Here is a 24399-nt window from a genome sequence, read left to right on the forward strand (position 1 = left end):
TATCCTGCATAGTCCATGAACTCAGGAACACTACATCATTATTTCTTTTTAATTTGCACTTTTTATTCATCTTGTACTTTATGGTAATTTTTATGCCTTTGTCCTGTACTGTTGCTGCAAAACAACAAATTTCACTTCATCCAAGTCAATGGTAATAGATCCAATACCTAATTACTTGTGAGTGCTAGAATCTGGGGTGAACTGTTGGGAACACAAGAGGTATAAATTAGGTTAGGGTAGGCTCCATGTAAAGATGGATGGACTCACCGCAAGAAAGGCGGTACAGTATTTGTATGATGTATCTCTCTGAGACTCTGTGACTTACTATTGCCGACAGACATGACATTTGCAGTGATTTTAAGCTTGGCCTGCCTCCAAACTTTCTAAAAAAGTGACTATCCTTTATTCAAATGTTTTTGGCAGCTTCCATTTTGTTGACTGGCGAATTCTTAAAGCCAAATAGCCTAGAACTTAGACAGCATGGTGCTATTTATTTCAATGTCTGAAAATAAACTTTGTACTGAGTGATACCTATCAGCAATTATTTCCAGGTGACCTGCAGTTGTTTTGAACTACAAAGATTTTCCAAGTAGCTTGAAATATTGCAATAAATACTTTGACAGAGATTAAAAGAGAGATTTGCAATTAATATGATCTAAAAATTAGAAAGTTATAAAATATTCAGCACTTTAGGATTAACATTGTCTTATCAGATATAAACAAGGTTCAAGGCACCATGCCTGACAGATCAGACCTTATATGCACTAACATGCACAATTCTGGAGCATGCTGCAGAATTCAGGTATAACCCAGCCTACAGGGAAAGAGATCAAAAGAAGATAAAAAGAAATAGTCTGGCATTCTGCCTTTTTCACTTCCTCTCTGTCTCACTAACATAGAGGAATGGGAAGCACAGATGAGAGAAACGTGGAGTAGACTGGAGGTATTAAGGTGAGGGATCAAGAAAGCTGGACTTTCAGACAGAAGGGCAATCATGAGCAGGCCACTCATACACATGTAGGCCACCCATATAATAATTAAATTAGAACCACTGGAAATGCTTCACAAGTCAGGCAGCATCTGTGGAGAGAGAAACAAAATTAACTCTTCAGGTCAATAAATTCACAACAGAGTTTATGCCACTAAATCTTCTGTGGACCTCCAAGACTATAACACTTCAGACACCATATTCCTATCTAGTGCTCTAGGATGACAGAGGCATAAATCTTCACAGGATCCATGATTTCTATGGTCAGTCCTCTATGGAGGTTTGTTTGGAAGTGGGGGCTAAATTTAAAGAGAACCTTCTTAGATCAGTTGGATCTGTGCAGTCAAAGAACAACAGTAGCTATCTTAGGATCAGGCTTTAGATTAAATTCTTTCATGCAGTTCTTGACTATTTCTATGTTCCCATTTATTTATAGCTCAGCTACTTGCAGACAAATATTGCCATCAAAAGTAGTGAAAGTTCTTCAGACAAGTCCATAGAAGTTCAACTTGAGCAGAATTTTTATTAACGGAATTTGTTGTTTCTAACACTCCAACATACTGAAGATTTGGTTCAATCTCATTGCAAGGTGGTACAGTCTGGCAATATTAAGAGAGTTGTTTTCACATCATTCTGGAGATCCTGCTGTTTCTAATAAACAGCAGCATTTGGCACAAGTCAAACATCTGCAAAGAAAACACAAGCAATGAAACTTTAAACTGTGTAAATTAAGAAAACAACCAAACTCACCCTAGATAGGCATAGAATTCCTGTGGATGTCAGTGGAGAAGACATGTTTAGGAGATTGAAATTATTGATTGTCCTAAATTGCTTTGAGGGCTGATAAACAAATGGATGATGTTTCTTGTAAGAATTTGGCACAATTGATGAAATTTAAGTCTTTAAAATCATTCTAAATTTCAACCATATTTATGTAATGTATCAACAGAAATAGATGCAATTTTATACTTTTTAAAATTCATAATTTAAATTAAATTAAGTAAAAAACTGATTTATTGTAAGTTTTCACCAGTAATAAAACCTGGACATCAGGAGGTCTTGGTATTGCTTATGTGGCCCAGGCCCCCAACTTTTCTTCAGCAATCTTTATCAAGCCGTCTTGTCTATTTTATCTGGGGATCAGAAGTGTACAATATTTTCAGAGATGCAATGTGCAAATGTTCATAAGAAGGGAACAATTGTGTACTTTAACAGCCCGATTCCAATGATTACCTTCATCAGGTTATGCATACTGTAGACCCTAATGCAAGCACCGAATGCCAGTGCTTACTAAGGTACTATCTTCCCATGATATTGCGAAGGATGGGTCTGGCTGCAGAACATTCCAATAAGTTGAACGGTGCCATGCTATTAATCTCTTGTAGAAATGTTTATACAGAAGAACACTAAATCAAGGGCAGTGGTTTGCATGGATTACCCTCATATACTTTATAGCAATAGGATTTAGGTATATCTTGACAGATGGTTTCTCCAAGTAGACTGATAGAATGATTCATCACCTGGACTCCCAAAGAAGCACCAGAATCTTGATTGCTGATGGTGCAAAGAGTCAAACTCTTCAGCCAGAGTTAGAGACTCTGGTGGTATCCATCTTCCACTGGAATATGAATTTGTCATAAATATCTAGAAGACAATGCAATGTAAATGGTTGAAGCTTATCCTGGACAATTCTGTAAGACAGGACACTTTCCCAATTCAACTCCAATTTCTGTTTGAAGATTACTGGGTCAATGAAAGAAACCCTCTGATCTGCCCAAAACTAGTCCTTGAGTGCAAGGAGTTGCTCACAACCAAATCTTGCAGACTGGCACAGTCCAGTGACCAGGACTTGAGGTCAAGAAACTTTGTGAAACTTGGTGTAGCTCACAAAGGCTTCTGGACCTTCCTAACACTGCTCAAAGAGAGACTAGAACTTATGAAAAATCCCCTCAGGCTGCTTGACTTAGAGCAAACACAAAGTAAGTAACTTATGATGAATTTGTACAAAGTAATTCTTGAAAATAAGTAGTACTGAGGCACATAGTGTGGATGTTGTGGTAAGGGACACGTTAAAGACAATATCCAGGCAAAGATAGCGTGGGGCATATGTAGTCAAGTGAGGATTTTGAAATGAGACTGCTTGAGACAACCTTGCTTACTGCAGATGACAATGACTGTGGTAGTGTGAAACCCACCTAGAAGAACATAGCTTCTCTTTACAGAGTAGGGGTGCAGGAAAGAGATGCGATAAGAATAATAGAAGGATATGAAATATACCCAACAAATAATGGGTATACTTTTACTAATTTCAAAGTGTCATCAGCTGTCAGCTTGTAGTTTCTATTAACTTTTAACATCTCTATTGTGAATGGCGATTGATCTTGCAAGTGAGGAATTGAAACATATTTACTTTATTAAATGGTCAATAACTGCAACTGATAAGGCAGTTCTATATAAAAATAATAGTTGTCTATCCTGGCTTCAGAACAGTGTGGTGACAGGGGCCATGCTGTTCTCCTTGTGCGCCAGTAAATAAAGTATGTTTGAGTTGTATGAGTGCATATGTCTTGGCCCAGTTATTTTATTATCGGTGATGGAAGTTACTTGCAGGTTCTACTGAGATGGCTAACCCTTGGCCATATGGGAAAAAAAGATACTGCCCTGGTAGCAAATCAGTCCTAAGTCCCAGGCTACTCATATTTGAACAAACGACTGAGACTGCTTCTGGATTACAAATTTCCTCCTGTGTGCAGTAGTCAAGGTATGGCCACATCTTAGCCGATGACATAGGAAAGCTGCAGTATTTAAAAAGTTGCCAGATTGTGCCCCGCATCAAGCTTCCGTGGTCCTGGCTGTGTCCCACACAAAGTTGCCCTGATCTGGGTCAGGTCCCATGGGAAGCAGAGAAAAATTGGGTAAGCGCATGTTTTAAAAAGAGAATGCCAAAATGAGTGGTGGTGGGTGTGTGTGTGTGTGTGTGTGTGTGTGTGTGTGTGTGTGTGTGTGTGTGTGTGTGTGTGTGTGTGTGTGTGTGTGTGTGTGTGTGTGTGTGTGTGTGTGTGTGTGTGTATGCATAGTAGCATGAAGGTCCCCTGTCTCAGGTCTCTAAAGGACTCCAATAGTGTGTATGTTTGTACATTATGGACCAGAAAGCATGAAGTGTGTCGAGAAGTGTATTGTATGAGTGGAATGAAATAAGTTCATGTCTGCAGAAGTGTTGTTAAGAAGTGGAAACTGTGACAAGACCTTAGGGTGGTCTCTGTTCATTGTAGATGTAAAATGCAAAAACGGTTCAATGAATCCTGTAAAAAACAGAGAAAGTAAGCAAAAGTTAAAGAAGGAAAAGACAGAAAGAACAGAAAGAGGTTAATAGAGTCTACCACAGAGATTGAAAAGAAACAATTAGCACCAGAGTCTGTGGATGAACCAAATGCCGTACCCTTGCCTTCCCCAGGCATCGTTTCAACAAAGCCCAAACTAAGTGGCGCCTCTTGTGTTTTCAGTGAGGATGGCATCAGCACAAGTGATGGTTCCCAATAGCGCTAGAGGATATGGGATGCTGAGTGTTGTGTGAATTGTTGATATAAATGCACCTTGAACTAATCTAGTAGGAGCTTTAAGAAAATGCCTTCCTCGCACCTCAGATTGACATAAAAATGTGTCAGACAGAAGACAATGATGTTAATGAATATGCAGAAAGTGTCCATAAATAGTTCCAAAATATTCTGGATTAACTCTAGAAGTGGGGATGCCCATCTTAACAAATGCTACTGAAAGTATGTTGCAACTAAGGTTAAAAGAAAACATATACTGTTACTTATATGACATGAGAAGAGTTAATTAAATTTATGAGAGTTTTACAATATTGCCAAAAGCAATTACAATGCTCCAAGATTAAAACTGTTATGGGAATGAAGACAATACTTGTGTGAAACTTCCAGGGCTACTCCACTATAGCCTCTGGACAATATTGTACATTGGTACATTGTTTTAAAAGAATTGCGATAGCTGTCCCATACAATTTGAATGTCATTCTAACTTATAGCTTTGTTTTATATTTAACAAAATTGACAGTGCCAGATTTTGGCTAATCATTACCAGGTTAACTTCTGCTTAAGATTTCACTGTAAACTGGTTTAACATTACCTGCTTTATACACATGACTCATGTAACCCACTTATGACAGGTAATATTTTTATTTATCTGAACAGTGTAGACATATTTTAGATAATGCTGTTCTAAATGCATGATTTTATAGTTCTTTGATTCATGTCAACGAACATGGAAACGGGACGACGGACACAGTAGAGGTAAAACGTGGAATTGGTATCCATGAGGAGCATGCTTTTCTTTGTGGGCAGCCTGGTCACAAGAGATAGTTTTGGGACATTCTATGCACTCACCAGTCACCCCTCCCTTTCTAATTAAACAGCTGGTCATCCATATTGTAAGTGAAGGCACGTTGCATTATTGTATCTCACTAGCATAAGCTCTTAAAGGCTTCCGAAAACAGGCACTTGAAGCCCAGATCATCCTGAGAATCGCACCCACCAGCCAGAGGAGTGGCTACTGGTGAGAGCCTACCGATGGGAAGAACTACCTGGAGCCCCACTCGGAATGTCCACTCCAAGTGTTGCTGACCACACCTACCACTTTAAATGTCCAAGGAAAGTTGATGTGGAGACATGGTTTAGCCAGTGTCACAGCAGCAGGGAACAGGTGGCCAGAATGTTGAAGATAGGGGCAGATGTGCTATTTGCCACCTGAAGTAATCACTAAGTTTTGGGTAATCTGGACAACTATTTTCTGCCCCATTGCAGAAACACCTTCCAACACTAATCCTCGTAACAATTTTCTTCAGCTTAGTTATAAATATGTGTCGTGTACCAACTGGTCAAGTCGTTGAGTGTGCTCTCAGGGGCCTATACATTCAGAAGTTGGCTTGGCATTGTATTTATACCCTTGAAGTGTAGTGAATTTGCTTCTGCAGTTTATTTTGAACAGTAAAGAGTGCTCGGGACTGCACTGCCCATAGGAACGATCATTGCAAATGCGACTGTTTTGAGGGATAGTATGAATGTACTTACAATAATTATAGGACTGCCACCACATCCCCCCCCCCCCCCACCCGCCCCCAACCTTGCGGCTTCAAAGCTGCTTCACAGGGATAGGGATGACTTATGCTACTGTAACCAGCAAGGACCGGGACTAGACCTAGATAACAGTGCATGTAATTCCTATATTACCGGTCACCTTACAAATCCCGTTAACAGTACCTACTGGGTATGTGGCCAGCAGCTCTATCATTGGCTACCAGGGGTACTCCTTGTAAAATGGGAATTTTTTAGCCATGGGAGGATTGTTGTTATCTGCCCTGTGTAGTACTATAGATTTACCACCTGTCTATGCTCTCTCTACTCATACGGTGTGGGTCTGTAGTTGAAGTACTGTGGCGCTGCACATTCCTGGATTGTGGGGTTCCTGTTCTGAGGAGCTGTCAGACTGGCTCATGCGAGCATCAACATGGCCTTGGCACTGCTGGAGAGGCATAACCTGAGTGCTACATTACACAAGCTAGGCCACCAATGACATTAATTTTTGCTGAAACGTTGGCAATCTGCACACTGTGGCCCTTCACAATTGACTAGCACTAGGCTTTCAGTTGTCCAAGAGAGGTGGTGCTTATGCCATTATTAGCCAACAAGTGTACAGGATGCTGGTAGAAAGTCTGTATAGTTTTAAATAAAAACTAAAAATGCTGTAAATAGTCAGCAAGTCAGGCTGCTTTTGTGCATAGAGAAACTTAGTTAATATGTCAGGCTGAGACCCTCTGATAGAGCTGAGTATTTCTAGAAGTTTCATATCTTTCATTCTACATTTCCAGCATCAACTGTACTTTTGATTTTCGTTTACTAGTATAGTTTTGGTCTCCTTTTTTGGGAAAGGAATAACTCGCAGAGTGACACACTCACAAAATGTTGAAGGAATTCATCGGGTCAGGTAGCATCTATGGAAATGAATGAACAGTTGATGTTTTAGGCTGAGACCTTTCATCATTACTGGAAAGGAAGGGAGAAGATGCCTGAATAAAAGGGTGGGCGGAATGTAAGAAGGACAAGCTAGAAGGTGCTAGGTGAAGTCAGGTGGATGGAAAAGGTAAAGGCTGAAGAAGAAGTAATCTCATAGGAGAGGAGTGGACTATGGGAGAAAGGGAAGAAGGAGGGGCACCAGGGAGGGAGGTGAAAGGCAGGCGAAGAGAAAAGGTAAGAGGCCAGAGTGGGGAATAGAAGGAAGAGGGAAGAGGGATAGGAAAAGAAAAAAAGAGAGATATTTAAAAAAAGGTTGAAGAAGTCCAGCCTTTACTCACTGGAATTTTACAGTGTGAGAGAGATGATCTTTTTGAAACATATAAACATATAAATATCTGAGAGCCAGTTTGACAGATTAGATGCTAAGAACATATTTCCTTTCATGAGACCTCTAGAACTGGGAGCTTCCTAGTGACAGGAACATACCAGGCTGCTATGCTGCTTTCTTCCATTTATCAGTTCTCTGTTCATAACTGCATCGGGGAGCTCATTCAAAGTCCATTCAAGAAGAAGAAAGTTCATCCAGTTTTCCCTCAGCCCATAAGCTTGGGAAAAGCAGGCTTAATGGTGCTTCAAACAACACACACAAAATGCTGGTGGAACACAGCAGGCTAGGCAGCATCTGTAGGGAGAAGCGCTGTCGACGTTTCGGGCCGAGACCCTTCATCAGGACTAACCGAAAGGAAAGATAGTAAGAGATGCTAGTAATGGTGCTTGAGGTCACTCGGCAAATGTAATGGAAAAGTTTTGAAGAGTTCCTGCAGCACATCTTACAGATGGCACACAGTCAGCACCAGGTGTTGGAGGGAAATGTGTTTAAAATGGTGCACTGGATTATTTTATTCTGAATCATATTGTACTTCTTCAGTGTTTGAACTGCATTTGTTCAGTTATGTGAAACATATTCCATTAGACTCCTAAGTTCTGCTATGCAGATGGTGGAAAGACTTTGAGAAATCAAGATGTCAGTCAGTCGCTACAGAATAGCCAATCTCTGACCTACTTTTGAAGCCTCAATATTGATCGAACTAAGTTTATGGTCTTTAGTAATAATATTGAATTAGTGTGATATTCTACCAATAGCAATATTTTTTCAGTATTATTTTAAATTTGGCTAAAAATAAACTTGAAAGATCCCAGGATATTTCATGGATTTCATTTGTTTTGAAAATAAAATACGCTTTGAGTTCTGTGAACTCAAAGATGGAAGGGGCACTTTTCACAATATTTTCCATAACTATAACAGCATTTATGAACAGAGTAAGAAATGTTGCAAATGAAAAGAGTCGTGTGTTGAATACTTAATTGTAATTTTATTGTTAGTTTGCAAACTTGTCGTATTAGTTCCATGTCAAATATCACATTTAAAAAATATATAAATTTATGGCAGATTAATCAGATTCTCAAAGATTAAATGACCTTTATTGCATTCGATTTGTTAGAAAATCTGATGAAGAGTTCTTCACAGAAATAACCACCTTTTCCTTTCGCATAAAGTGATGAAATAGTTATGTATTTCCAATTTTCCATTAAGCTTTCCAGAATTTAATCATTTTTAAATGTTTCTTCAGAAACTGAGGTAATTTTTACATTTGTAAAATCGGTATACAATCTATGGTTACACTCTATTATTGAAAGAAAAGATGGAAATCTTTTGATCTCATTTCTCCTTACAACCTAATGGCAAATATGTGACAGTAAAGAATAGTCCAATAAGTATATAAAATTGTCAATTAGATACAAATATTTGATTGAAGATAACAGTAAGCCATGCCTGAATGTAAATTGCATAGTAACAGTACATAAAATAGAAATACAACCAATACACTCATCTGCAGCAACTTCTATGCATTCATTTCCAGTAGCTAATGTTGCCTTTACTATAATTAATTATTTTAAAGGGACTTCACCATTCAGCTTACAAAATATTTGATCCACTTCTGTGTTATTTTATGATTCCAGGTACAGTGAACTTTTGGTACTTTCTCATTTAGGAGCTTCAACTATTTCCACTTTATTCCATCTTTTCCCCAGCAGTTAATGAGATTGCAGATCTTTTTAGCTTCAATAGGAAAATTGCAAGGCCAAGAATTCATCCTTCTTCTTAAAATACTGCTTGAAACGTTCTCTTGCGTACCTGTTCATTATAACATTGTACACCATCAACCAATAGTTGTTTTTAAATCTTTGCCTCGCGATTTGTTTATTCAAAGTACTAACAGGAAAATGCAGCTTCTCATTTACAGTACACACACTGGAGTCTTGTATGTAAAGCACTGGGAATTCCTGAGGCAGTTATTTTGGGGAAAGGGTGAAAACAGGTGCTAAGTGAGTGCTGTGCTAATAAGACACACATGTTCAAAAATCTGGTTTTTAGCTTGCAATTTTGGAGCTAATTGGTGATTACCATGTCTTGAACTTGCATAGAGATGCTAAAGCAGACACAGTTAGCACTCACATGCTGTTAAGGTACCATTTTTATATCATATTACTATAGCCTCCATCCTGTCTTTTCCATTGAGGATGCAAAGGAGACAGACACATGTTAGAAGCCTGAGGGAAAGAGTGCACAGCCTTTAGATTTGGAACATAAGATTCTGATCGAGGAAATCCACAGAAGTTGTATGGTATTCTGCCCACACTGGGGAAGAAGTGACAGAGGTAAATAATGTCATGGATATGGGAGGATAGTGAGAATATCCCAACCTGGGTGACTGCTCTCAGCACCAAGCTGTGTTGTTGCAAGCAATGTATCAATTTGATGTTGCATGCTCATGGTAAAGTGATAATTCACAAATGAACTACTTGATAACTGTGCCACCAGTAGCATTACAAGCATATCACTTCATTATATGTTCTCATGATACCATATACTGCCATTCACAGTTTCAAATGTTCCTTTAGATGTTCCTATATTTTGCATTTATATGTCGTTATCAAATTATGGCCCCACATAACTGAAAGATGAAAATAAAGTAGCAGTTAACAAAAGTTCAATGATCATTTCAAATAGCCACAACCCAGACCAATCGCACGACTCTTCACTTCTATTGAACATAGAAGACTACATCGTAGGAACAGGGCCTTGGGCTCACAGTGTTTGTGCCAACTATGACTCTTCTGGCTGTATATGATCCATAGCTCAGTATTTTCTGAATATTCATGTGCCTATCTAACAGCTTCTCAAATGCCACTATTATATCTGTATCCACCATTGCCCCCAAAAGCCTGTCCTGGGCACCTATCACTCTCTGTAAAAAGCTTGCCCTGTGTATCTCCTCTACATTTTCAACCACCTACCTTAAATGCATATCCTCAAGTTCCCATTTCTAGCATGAGAAAAAGATCCTGAATGTCTCATCTATTAGCCTGATAGAATCTTCATTGAGTCCTCCCCTCAGCCTCTGATACTCAAGGGGAACAACTCTGTTGTATATTTAATACTTCAGTAACATTTGAGTAATAGTGAAAATATATTGTTAGATTAGCATGATTTGTTGCTTACATCATTCATTATGGGTTATATGTAAAAGTACGTGAATAGCACACGTCATTACGTCACTATGTCAAATGCATGCACCTCACTAAAGTAAAGAAACAAAGAGTGTACATTCTCCTGGTCTCCCCATGCTTAACCTATGATTAGCTTTATGTTTTGGAATTAAAACACATAACAGTGTTAATGAGTAAGTTTTAAAGGAACCCAATGTAACTACTTATCTGTTGAAGTGCAATGAGATGTTCGAGTGAAAAAAGACAGAAAATGGACAAATTCACAGGTTCATAAACAGAGCTTACCAGGTGATAATAATCATGAATAAAAAAAGCAGAAATAGCTGGCTGCATCGAAAAGATAGACGTTCGATTGGACAAGAGGTAACTGGATTTTGTGTACTGAATGGATTAAACAGTATTTTAAAGGAAATGGAAGAGCCAATTAGAAATGTGTGCCTGTTTTATTCAGTTCTAAGCACACTAGTCCAAGCAGACCAGTCAAAATTAGCTTTGCTGATATTGTGAAAGTAACGCAGGGACATTTAGAACTGAAAGCATTGTTGATTGTAGAATGCTTTAGATTTCAGAAGTGGAATCAAAAGGAAGTGGAGCAGTTCATTGATGGGTTTAATGATGCAGTGAGGGATGGTTTTGTTTGTGGAATCCTACAAGAAAGCATTGAAACATGGCTCCTAACTGAAGCACAATTCACGTTTGAAAGAGCAGTTGAAATCACTAGATCAATGAAAACTGCACTCGGAGATACAATTGAGTTATAGTCAAGAATGAAAATAAGCATAACAAAATTGCAAAAACAGAAACAGGCCTGGCTGAACACATTGTGTTACCGTTCTGGCAGGGGCACACATACAATGGACCAATACAGGTTTAAATGTGAAACTTGCAGAAAATGCAACAAGGTAGGACACATACAAAGAGCATGTTTGGCAGATAAAAATTAATGAACTGCACAGGAAAGAGAAAAAGCTAAAAAGTCAAGCTGCAGTTTCAAAATGTGCACTAATCTGCATGCTGTTGATTAAAAATCTGATAATAATGAGAATGACACAGGACTGCATACACTTGAGATTTACAATGTGAAGACTAACTACAGAAAAGCAAACACAAGGAAATCTGCAGATGCTGGAAATTCAAGCAACACACACAAAATGCTGGTGGAAAATGCAGGACCTGAGTAAGGGTCACGGCCCGAAGTGTCAACTGTACTTCTTCCTATAGATGCTGCTTGGCCCAATAAACAAGCAATATGGCTTACATCAGAAGTGAACAACAAATGTACTAAAATGGAATTGGATACTGGCTTGGTTGTTCCATAAAATAAACTTGAATGGCATTTCAAATACACTGAATTAAATCCTGTGGATATCCAACTAAGAACTTATAATGGAGAAAAGATAACACTCCTGTGGGGAGGACATTTAAATACAACACCCAAAATGCTTCATTAGGAGGGTCAGTATTGTGGAGCTGTGATTGGTTGAGACAACTATAACTTGTTTGGAGACCCATCCACAGTTTGCTTGCTATGTTTCCTGCAATGAAGCCAACCGAAAGAGAATTAAGAAATTACTGGATGATGCCAAAGCAGTATTAAAGGATAGCATTGGAAAATATATCAAGGATAAAATAGCGTTAAATGAAAATGCTGCACCCAAGTTTTGCAAAGCCCACCTGGTTCCTTTTGCCATCTGTGATAAAGTAGCCAGTGAGCTTGATTGCATGGAGGCTGAATGAACTTTTTCCAAGGTTCATTACAGCCCAGAGGCAACACCAATGGCCTCAGTAGGAAGGAAGAATGGGTCCATCAGGATCTGTGGTGTTTTAAGGTCAGCATCAATACCCTCTGCCCAGGATGGAGAATATCTCTGTAAACCTTTCTCGAGCAAAGTGGATTTGGCAGAGGTCTACTTACAGATAGAGATGGAAGAAGCATCCAAAGTGCTTCTCACTATAAACACTCACAAAGGGCTTTATTGCTATAATAGACTTATTTTTGGAGTAGCTTCTGCAGCTGCACTCTGGCAGAAATCTATTGGCCAGGTTCTGCAAGGCTGCCCAGGCACTCAGTGTTATCTGGATGACATCACTATTATTGGTAAGGATGATCAGGAACATCTCCAAAATCTCATGACAGTATTAAAAAGATTGGAAGGTTATGGGCTCAGAGTACAATGCAACAAATGTGAATTCTTTAAACAAAGTATCACTTACTGTGGTCAATCCATTGATGCCCAAGATTTATACAGGTGTGAGGAGAAACTTCAGGCAGCAGTGAATGCCACAAGACCAAAGGATATATTACAGTTGCAGTCATTTTTAGGAATTATTAATTATTATAAAAGGTTTCTGCCAAAACTGGCTGGTGTGCTCCAACCTTTCAATTTATTACCATAGAGCAGGAAGGAATAGCAATGGAGTCACTAAACATAAACTCAAGTTTGTCCAACCTCTCTTTATAATTTATATCCTCTCATCCAGGCAGCAATTTGGCAAACCTTCTCTGCATCCTTTCCAAAGGCTTTATATCCTTCCTGAAATAGGCTGAACTAGTAGTGCACACAACACTTTAAGTCTGGCCAAAGCAATCTTTTATACAGCTGCGTGGTAGTTATAAGGAATCACATGTTGATCTACAGGCCTGCCGCTCATTCATCATTCTTTTTGTCCCTGGACAAAACAATATGCATCAAACAGCTGCTGATTTTGAGATAGGGAAAGAAATAGAATGATTGTTTGAGCTCTTCCTTTTGGAGACACTATAGCTATCAGGGGGAGGGGGTGGGGGACAATTTATGACCACTCTAGAGTTCTTATAGCTACAAGAAACTTGTAAGGCAAGAGCCAGGCAGAACTGTTTAATATTTGGAAGTGATCCTTCTTACAGAACCCTTATACCCAGAGATTCTGTTGCAACCTTGTTCTTCCTCCTTGTCCTGACTTTGACCTACTGACACATAGTAGTTGGAAGACTATTAGGGACCATTCTGGAGCTATGAAATTATGAATAGCAGATATGAATTAAAATGATGTTACAAGAAAATGTAGAACCAGTCTTTGCGAAATAAAGTCTGTTCACAGTTTAAAGTCAACTAATCACTTTAAGGCTATTGAAACCAATCACAAGGTGTGGGGCACTTTCTGGTCTGTACTATGGAAACAGCCCAGGGAGACGCAGCAGATGAATGGTTATGTTAAATGGTGCTCACTGAAAACTTCAGGAGGAGATCAGGGAGGGCATTAAGTAGCCATCTCCTGCATCACTTGGAGGAGGTTCAGGAGCCTGAAGCCACACACATAATGTTCTAGTAACAACCTTTCCCCCACCTCCATCTGATTTCTGAATGGACAATGAGCCCATGTACATGACCTATTTGTTTTTTTTTCTTTTTTCTCTTTCTTTTTGTGTGTCTATATATATATAATTATTGTAATTTACAGTTTTTATATATTGCAATGTACCGCTGTCACAAAACAACATATTTCAAGATTTCACAACATAGTCCAATGATAGTAAACCTGATTCTGATTCTAAATCTGATACTAATACTTTGTTAGAGGTGAGTCCCTGCCAATTAATTTGTAATTTAGGGCTGGTTTGCTTTTTGGCACTTAATATTCTGGCTAGTTGTATAGCTAGGGATCAGTTTTTATCCCCCTTTAAATGAAAATTGCAAATCTTGTGGCATGGGCTCTAAGTTTTTAATGGCAACATGTGGAGCCGAATTGTGAGATTCCTAATTGAGATTGGCACCTCTTTCTAGGGAGGTAAAAAACAATGAATGTTGCTTTACTGCTAATTGCAAATTCTTCACTATTTTGGCTATCAGTTATCATAGACTCATAGAATGGTTACTACAGAGGAGACCAGTCTGCTCATCATGTCCAGGCCAATAATTTACTAGTTCCACCCTTGGCTCTTTTTGCAATTCTTCTCCAACAATTTTTAACCAATCCTTTTTGAAGGCCACAGTATACCACATCTAATGGCAGTATATTTCCATTTTCAACCAAATGTTGCATAAAGCAGTTTCTCCTCAACTCAGTCTTAATTATTTTTATTTTACATTTTTGAGCTTGAAAACTCTGTTGAACCCTCCCCCATATTTTACCGTTAAAAAATAATGTTTTTCCCGGAGCTGCTTTTCTACAAGTGTCCGAGTGGGGAATAGAAGAAGAAGGGAGGAGGAGGGTATTCTCTTTCACTAGAAGGAAAAATTGATATCTAGGCCATCAGGTTGGAGGCTACCCAAATGGAATATAAGGTCTTGTTCCTCTACCCTAAGGTGGCCTCATTGTGGCCCAAGACAAGGCCATGGACCAACATTTTGGAACAAGAATGGGAAACGGAATTGGAATTAAAATGTTTTACCAATGGGAGGTTTCACTTTTGGCAAATGGAACAGAGTTGCTTGATGAAATGACCACTCAATTTACAACAGGTTTCAGCAATGTAAAGGAGGCCAAATCAGAAGCACTGAACACAACAGATGACCCCAGCAGATTCAGAGCTGAACTATTGCCTCACGTGGAAGGAATGTATGGGGCCCTGAATGGATGTACGGAAGGAGGTAAATAGGCAGGTGTAGCACTTTGGCCGCTTGCAGAGATAAGTGATGGGAGGGAGACTGGTGGAGAGGGATGAATGGACAAGAGAATCCTGGAGGAAGCAAGGTTTGGTCATAGCATCCCTTTGGAAATGGCAGACATTCCTGGGGTGTGTTGGATGTGGAGGCTCAGAGGTTGGTATGTAAGAACAAGAAGAACTCTATCACTGTTAAGGCAGCGGGAAGATGGGGTGAGCACGAAGGTTTGGGAAATGGAGGAGATACGGAACAGGGCAAAACTTAATACTCTGAAATTTGAACCAAGTTATTTTACGAAATAAAGAAGAAATTTTAAGTTGAATGCAAAAACATAGTTCTTGATTTCACCTAAAAGTGTTGCTAACATTTCTAGACCAGCTGTAAGTTTGATTTACTCTAACGGTTAAAATGTCTTTGCTTTTTATTATTTAAATAACCCATTTACATTAAACATGTCAACAACTCTGTTTGCAACAGAGAATTGGATTATATACGTTATTCTAGTTAAGTTATAAAAGATGGAGTCATCAGTCCCTGATCAAATTTAAACCATTTATTGCTACCTAAATAACTGTTAAGAGTTTCTCTGGGAAATATCTCACAGAAGGCAAATCTTTTATGTGGGTGGAATAGTTATTTCATAAACTGACCAGTGAGTAGTTCAGATTAATTTTCATACTTGTGTTAATATAAATTGGAGAGCATACTTATTTACACAATCTTTCCTCATACCTGAGAGACCATACCTGTTAGTCCTTGCAGGATAGCTAGATAAACACTAGAGGAAAATATCAGAGATTATTTTATCTTAAATTCAAAAGCATTTTGCACTAACTTTTCTATACATTAGAGTTGCAGATGTCAATGCTGAAGAATACCTGGGGACTAAAAAACACTTTTCGGAATTTCCTTTATTGATTTCGTGCCCAATCAAGTATTTTCTCTTCTCACCTATTTATTTTTTCAAGCATTCTCAAATCATGAATATCACTGCCAGATGTAATAACTGCACCTTCCATTACATCCAACAAACATGGCTTTCATACTCTCTGCAAGTGAAAACTATTGCATCATTAGCAGGATCTGGTTAAACACTGTTATATTTTTCAATATTGTATATCCCTCACAAGTACAAAGTTTTTCTCAACATTTTTGGTAATGGGTATTGTAAAATAAATTGAAATTTTAAGAATAAACTTAGCTTAGAAGAGAATGGCTTTATTGGAATGTGTTGCTGCACATTGAGCAGATATGTAGATTTATTCAACAACAGAGTTCCAGTCCTGGATACAATTTTGATTCATGGAAGTGCTTGGGTGGGGTTGGCAGACACTGTATTTCAGAATCCCAATCAATAATCATTTGAGAGGTTAAAAATTTGCAAAGATGTATGGATACATGACTATGTAAATGTGAAGCTGATTTGTGAACCGATCTTCAGTTTATTTGTACTGAGCTGTATCCAGACTGCAGACTGTACAGATTATCAGTTACCTGATGGTTCTGTTGATATGTACACTTTCCAATGTAGAATGGAGCTACACAAACATTGGAGGATCCATCTTTTATCGTTGATCTGTTCTGAAAAGGCTCTGACTACGAAAAGCTTGTGGCAGGACTATTACAACTGATGTCAGACAGCGGAGCTATGATGGGTTTATGAGAAGGAGGGGAGATGGAGAAGCTGGGGATTGGAACAGAATGGGGGCACAAAGTCAGGCAGAAATTCTTCTGAGCCTCTGACTGAGAAAATCAGTATTTGGGACTATGTATGATCATTATGATTATTATGATCATTATGATCATAGGTATTGCTGAAACTCTCAGCTGGCAATCTCAATGAGAAACTGGATGAACTATCAGAACTGGAGCATCACCTGTAAATCAAATCCCAGCATAATTGATTAAAAAAAGGAAACGTGACTTCCTTTGAGTCAAACTTGTGCCATGCAGTGCCAAACTGTAGCACTGTGTGTTAACCAATTCTGATCTCAGTGAACGAAATGATGTAACTAAACACTAGCAAAGATGAAATCTGTAACAAATTTACTTAAGTATGTATGATATTTGGTCTATTCAAAATTGGTAACTGCATAAATATGAAGATTAAGGTGGAATTACACAAAGCCCCAGTGATGAAAGAAAAGCTAAATCAAAACAGAAGCCAAGACAACAATGAAAATACATGAAGGAAATATAAGGGCACACCCAAAATACTGTTTGAATTTTCTTCTTACTACAGTGATTACCATTAAAAGTAATCTGGAATAGGATACATCTTAATAGGGATAGTAATTAGCATAAAACAATTCAGTTGCTTGGTTTGCAATACAGAGCAGATTGAGTTGCAGGCCTGTGCTGAATTAGCTGCTCTCAGCTGCAATAACCATGGGTTCTGCAACAATTGGCAAGTAGTATAATTAGTCCGGCTTCCCATTCCTGACTTTGGCTGTGCATACTGCTTGAGAGCTGAATCAGGTTACCACCGTTTGTGTTCAATAATCTGATGGCCATCACTGTCAAAGATCATATACAATGTTCTGAAGGCTTCTGATATCTGCATTATGAGTCAGTGCCTTTAAGGAAGAAGGAAGAGCAATCCAAGAATTAAGTAAAATATACAACAGGCTGAATGTTTATGAGATAATCTTCCTTTTCTCTGTTAAGATCCCCTACTATTCCTTAAGAAAAGAAAGAGAAAGCAAGAGTATCACATGGCTTCTTCCTTGTGGACAGTCCATGGTTACTTTGGTGGAAGACTAGAGCAGGTTATTTGACTGGTTTTTCAATTGTAATTGCTGAATTCCACATTCCCCACTTGAGAGAATTAATGCAAGTCAACAACATAGCTGTTGTTTTATTCTCAAGTAGTGTGAAGTGTGAAAATCATAAAGCAATGACAGTTTCTGCCCACGCAAAACAAAACTAAATCAAATCTGCCACATCAGGATTTCAAAGAGGATGACAAGTGCTTGAATTTTGTCCTCCAGAGTCAGTTGCCATCTGACCCACTCAATTAGATCTCAGTTTTGTATTTGTTATATGGCATACACTGTGAAATAATTCACCAGTCTAAGCAATACAGAGATATCCTAGGTGACAGTGAGCAAACCAAAGTTAAAGCTATTGGAGCTGACGTAAAGAAAATCTTGATAACTTCTCACTATTGCACATTAAAATTGCTGCCTGGGTTGTCAATTTACATTGCAGAATACTCCAGAGTCAGTCTATTACAGTGGAAGAATGCACTTTAAAATATTTGGGTATTTATACTACAAATCACTGTTCATCCACTCACTTGACTTGTTTTGCTATATTTCTATCACGCCTGGCACTTCCACTTTATTTTCCTACCTTTTTAACTCACATTGTGTGTTTTTATTATTTTGCAGATTTCTTCCATTCTTTTTCCCTCCTCCTACCCTTCTGTCCTCTTCGCCATTTCTGTCCTTTACCTCACCTCTTCCTTCCATTCATTCACTATCTTTCCTTCACCCTCTAACCCTTGACATATAATACCTTGTGTAATGTGATGGTATAATACACACTCACTATGAAGTGAATTATGCCCGGTTGTCCAATTGCAGGGTTCAACTGGTTAATAAACTAAGTGACCTTTGTCCTTGTGGTTTAAGGCACTGCACGAACTCTGTGATTGGGTTACTCTCATGTAACATGCTGACTGCAGCCCATTGCCTTCTGTATAATTGCTTTCAGAACTCACAAATTCTCTATTTAACTACTTCAATCCTGACTTAAATTGCACTTCAAATAATAATTCATTACGCATTGAAACATGATTAACTTAGCAGTTGTCATGGTTTAGTAAAAGCAGTTCATAGCTATTGACTGCTTTGGTGGTGATCAGCAGAGCTCTGTCTGCAATATTAATGGACAATAAAAGAAAAACCATTGCTCACTGAGGTTATAAACCACAGGCATGCTTGGATTTTATGCTTATTAAGGTGAGGCATGATAGAGCTAAACAGTGGAACAATATTCCTTTATTTTGAATGCTATGCACTCAGATTTTCCACGAGCTAACTCTTGAATCATAAAATCATAAAGTTGTACAACACAGAACCCGGCTCTTTGGCCCACCTTATAAGTGCTACCTATTCTAAGTACCTACACATCATTTTATCTAGATTAGATCTGCAGCCTTCTATGCCCTGGTGATCCAGGCACTTGGTCTAGTTGTTTTTTAAGTGATGAGAGAACGAATATCTCATTGGGAAGATCAAGGACAGGGATACTTCACAGAGAAGGTGATGAGTATAGGAAACATGCTGCCAGAGGAACTGGTAGAGGCGGTTAAAATTACAATGTTCAAAAAACAATTGTACAGGTACATGGATAGGAAAGGTCCAGAGGGATAAAGGCCAAATGCAGATAAATGGGACTAGATCAACTAGATAACTTGATCATCATAGGACCTGTTTCCCTGCTGTCTAACTCTGAGAGTCTATAATAAACCTATGAATCCACTTGCAAATTGTGTAGTTTGGCACTTTATGATTTCTGCCAAATGATGGCTAATCCCTGATTGTAGATTGGCCAAGAACTATGTAGGAATGATATGACATACATTCTCGTTTTCCTCCCAGATGCTGCAATATTCTGTATATTTGCAGTCATTCCCTGTTCTAACTGAGGAAATCTCATTCATGTCAGGTCTACTTCATCTTACATGCTAAACCTGACCTTTATTGTAGCACATTGAGGACACTGATTAGACCCAATGGATTGGCTAAAAATGGTGCAATTCATTTGGCTCCTAAATATGGAGCTACAAATCAGTTTATTTGGCTTTCCTGTTCAGTCTCTTCAGCAAAGTTTTAAGTGTGTTCCTTCAGAACATATATAAGGCATAGTTGGAAAATACAAAGAGAGGAAAAGTTCACAAATCGTAGGGTTTAGGGGAATTTTTACCCACAGCGTTCTTTCCACATTTCATAATACATTGAATTAGTTTCAGCTCAAGGGCATTAGACAGTGAATATAATTTTCAGGCCATCGTTGCCTGTCCAACATACAATTGTGGGTTACAAAGTGACTGTAGGATTTTGCTTTCAGTCTTTCGTTTTAAGCACTGTAATACATTCTTTGTTTCTGTAATATTAAGGGTATTAGTTTAATGATGTAGCCACACTATAGTCCTGAACAGCGTTCAAAAGCATATAATTATTTTAATTCAGAGTGCAGTTCTCCGCCACTGCTTTGAAAGCTCTTTTCTACTGCGCTGTCTTATTTGTAAAATGCTTGACAGTTAAATCTCATTTGTCCTTTGATCTTCTTTTTAACAAATTTTATAGCACAGTTGGGTTTTAAAATAATGTAAAACCACATAATAATGTTTTGTGACAGAAAATTGGTCCTAGCCATAGTTTTCAATGTAGAATAGGGAACACTTCAGCATTTCTAAGAATATTAGAATATATTGATAATGTGAACTATTAAGTGAAATTAGCAGGAGTTCAGGAACATATTGTAGATATTAAAGGATGGTGATATTGTTTCTTTCACTTAGATTGTGTCAAGTTCTATCTAAGAATCTTCATTGTAATTCTGTTCACTTGTCCTACTCTTTGTGCAATGCCATCATTAAGGTTCAGAGATGTAATATATGCATTTAAAAGAAAAACACAAAGTAAAATATAAGAGGTTGCACTTTGCAGAAGGACAGGCATAGAATAGAGATCACAGGTTGAGACTAAGACAGCTATCTTGACTATATCTCTTCCCATGTTGTCTCCTGTATAACTAACATTTCCTTTTTTCATTTTCTTCTTCTCCACTGCATCTGTTCCCTGGATGAGGTTTTGCTTTACAGGACCTCAGAAATGCCCTCCTTCAAAGAACAGGCTTTCCTTCTTCAATCATTGATACTACCCTCATTTGCATTTCCTCCATTTCGCGAACACCCCATCTTCTCGCTGACTTAACAGGGACAGAGTTCCCCTTCTCCTCACCTGTCACCCATGAGCCTCTATATCATGGTTCTCTGCAACTTCTGCCATCTTCAAAAAGACCCTACCACCAAACACATCTTTACCTCCCCCCACACCCGCTCTCCACTTTCCATAGAAATCTCTCCCTCCACGATTCCCTTGATTGTCCATTCATCCCTCCATTCTAATCTCCCTCCTGGCACTTATCCGAGTAGGTGGAAGAGCTACACCCGGCCATTTACCTCCTCCATCACCTCTAATGAGGGCTTCAAACTGCTCTTCAGGTGAGGACACTTCACCTACAAATCTGTTTGGGTTGTCTACTGCATCTGGTGCTCCTGATGGGGCCTCCTCAGCATTGGTGAGACTCAATGTAGATTGGGGGATGGCAATGTCAAGCATTTTCACTCCATCCTCAACAAGCAGGATTTTACAATGTCCAACCATTTTAATTTCAATCCTTTTTCCCATTCTGGCATTTCAGTCTATGGTATTGCTACTGCTATTCTCACGTCTGAAGAGCAACATTTATATTCTGTCTGGGTAGCCTCCAATCTCATGGCATGAATATTGATTTCTCCAACTTCCGATAATTACATCCCTCCCCTCTTCTTCAATTCCAAACTTTGGCCCTCCTCTTTCTTCTTCTCTTCTTCTCACCTGCCTATGACGTCCCCCTAGAGTTGCTCCTCTTTCCCTTTCTGCCATAGTCCACTATCTTCTCCTATCAGATTCCTTCTTCCTTAGCCCTTTACATTTTCCACTTATGATCTCCCAGCTTCTTACTTCTCTCCCCTCCCCAGTGCATCTGGCTTCACTTACCACCTTGTAGCTTGTACTCCTTTACTCCCCCCTCACTCATCTTCTTATTTTGACCTCATCCTCTTTCCTTTCCAGTCCTGATGAAGGGTCTCAGCCCAAAGCAATGACATGCATTTCCATAGATGCTGCCTGATCTGCTGAGTTCCTCCAATATTTTTTGAGTGTTGCTCTGGATTTTCAGCGTTTCTTGCATTTGAAACTAAAAGATTCAGCTCTTCTTGGCTCCAAGACAAAATGCAAATTGTGAGGAAGAAGAGGCAAAGGAAGTGGCAAGCCCAGTCAAAATAAAGCCTGGGGAGCAAATAACATAAAGAAAAGTGACACAGACTAAGTATTAGGAAGAGGCAATCTGTGAGAAGTTATTATGATATACTTGAAGACCACTGGCATGGTTGCGGTGTTCTGCTGTGGATGAAGACTATGGAACTCAGTTCTTGTTGGCTGATTGTCCAGATGTAAGCACTCTTTCGCAACTGCCCTAGTCTGTGCGTGGCATAGGAAAGAACAAAGTGTTAATATGACACTGAGGAAGATGTCTCAAATTGTGAAAAGGAATGTTGCTGTTGATTTTTAAATTTTTTCATTTATGGGATGTGGGCATCACTAGCTAAGCCAGCATTTATTGCCCATCCCTAGTTGCCCTTGAGAAGGTGGTGATGAGCTGCCTTCTTGAACCACTGCAGTCCCTGAGGTGTAGGTACACCCACAGTGCTGTTAGGGAGGGAATTCCATGATTTTGACCCAGCGACAATCAAGGAACAGTGATGCATTTCCAAGTGGTGGTGTTCCCAGGGATCTGCTGTTCTCATCCTTTGACATTGTAGTGGTCATGGGTCTGGAAGGTGCTGCCTTAGGAACTTTGGCATGTTGTTGCAGTGCATCTTGTAAATAGTACGCCGATGTAAGTGAGGAAACAGATTCGATAGGTCTCAAGGACAAGGATTCTGAACACACAGCCTTGATAGTAAAAGATTTTATTCACAGAAGGCAAACGTGTGAAAATGGCAACAGAAACAACATGCATACCCACACAATTTACAGCAGTCGGATCAGCAATAAAACACACGCAGACAATTACTAAAAAACATAGTAAAATCGCGTGGGAACAATGTACACGCACACACACAACCAAGGGAAAAGTCAATATGATACCCACCACCCTTTGACTCGGTGTGGGCATGGCTCTTACATTTACATTTAGGGACAATTATCAATGCTCCCAATCCTATTCAATGCACAACTGTCTGATCGTTTCTCCACTGCCACTAAGGTTCTTGGCCTGGAATGAAGCAGGGTGATCCTTCAGGGATTGCAAAAAAGAGAAAGCGTCCAGCACACTTGGCACCCTTAAGAGTGCAGCAGGGCTGGAGGATCCCACCCAGGTAATTCACAGGAAGGCCAATGGCTCAGTGCCAGCAGAGTTAAACTGATTACAAAGGCCAATTGCCTAAGGCCAGGTACAAGGCTAACTGAAGGGGCCAATGGTTACGTGTACTTAGGAGGTGAGTTAACCGCTGCAGAATTCCTAGTTTTTGATCTGCTCTGGTAGCCACGGTGTTTATATGGCTAGACCAGTTCAGTTTCCTGTCAATGACAACCCCCCAGGATGTTGAAAGCAGGGGACTCAGTGATAGCGATGCTACTGAACGTCAGGGGTTAGAGCCTCTCTTGTTGGAGAAGGTCATTGCCTGGCACTTGCATGGCTCGAATGGCACTTGCCACTTGTCAGCCAAGTTTGGATATTGTCCAGGTCCTGCTACATTTGGGTATGAACTACTTCACACTCTGAGGAGTCATGAATGGTGCAGAACATTGTGCAGTCATCTGCGAACATCCCCACTTCTGACCTTATGATGGAAGGAAGGTCATCTGAAGATGATTGGTTCTTGGACACTTTCCTGAGGAACTCCTGCAGTGATGTTCTGCAAATGAAATGATTGACCTCCTGCCACCAAAACCATATTCCTTTGTGTCAGGTATGATTTCAACTAGCGGAGCATTTCCCCCCTAATTCCCATTGACTCCATTTTAGCTAGGGCACCTTGATGCCATTCTCGGTCAAATGCTGCCTTGATATCGAGGGCTATCACTCTCATGTCACCCCACCTCTGGTATGTTTGGACTAAGGAAGTGATGAGGTCAGGAGCTGAGTGGCCATGATGGAGCCCAAACTGGGCAGGCTATTGCCTAGTAGGTTCTGCATGATAACACTGTTGATGATCACTTTCAGTACTTTGCTGATGATTGAGAGTAGACTGATAGGGCGGTAATTGGCTGGATGTTTAACTACCTGAGCTTTTGGAGATTTCATTCCTTTAGGGAAAACACAGTTTAAACAAGATAATGATCATGTTAAAATAATGCACAAAGGAGTTTCACGTAATTATATTTCCAAATGTGCTATCAGAGAAAATTAAACACAAAGCATTGGCCCCTCAAGAACTCCATTC

The 24399-nt window shown here is 39.3% G+C and overlaps 1 protein-coding gene across 1 annotated transcript in view; it reads right to left on the reverse strand.

The window, feature by feature from the left end:
* Positions 1-8468: 8468 nt before the first annotated feature.
* LOC132396413 (ethanolamine kinase 1-like) overlaps positions 8469-24399 on the reverse strand; it is a 441177-nt gene continuing 425246 nt past the window's right edge. The window contains exon 9 of the mRNA XM_059973949.1: positions 8469-9214. Coding sequence (XP_059829932.1) covers positions 9142-9214 — 73 coding nt within the window. The 3' untranslated portion in view covers positions 8469-9141. The remainder of the gene's footprint in view (positions 9215-24399) is intronic.

The sequence above is a fragment of the Hypanus sabinus genome, chromosome 7 (genome assembly GCF_030144855.1).
Source record: "Hypanus sabinus isolate sHypSab1 chromosome 7, sHypSab1.hap1, whole genome shotgun sequence".
Lineage (NCBI taxonomy): Eukaryota > Metazoa > Chordata > Chondrichthyes > Myliobatiformes > Dasyatidae > Hypanus > Hypanus sabinus.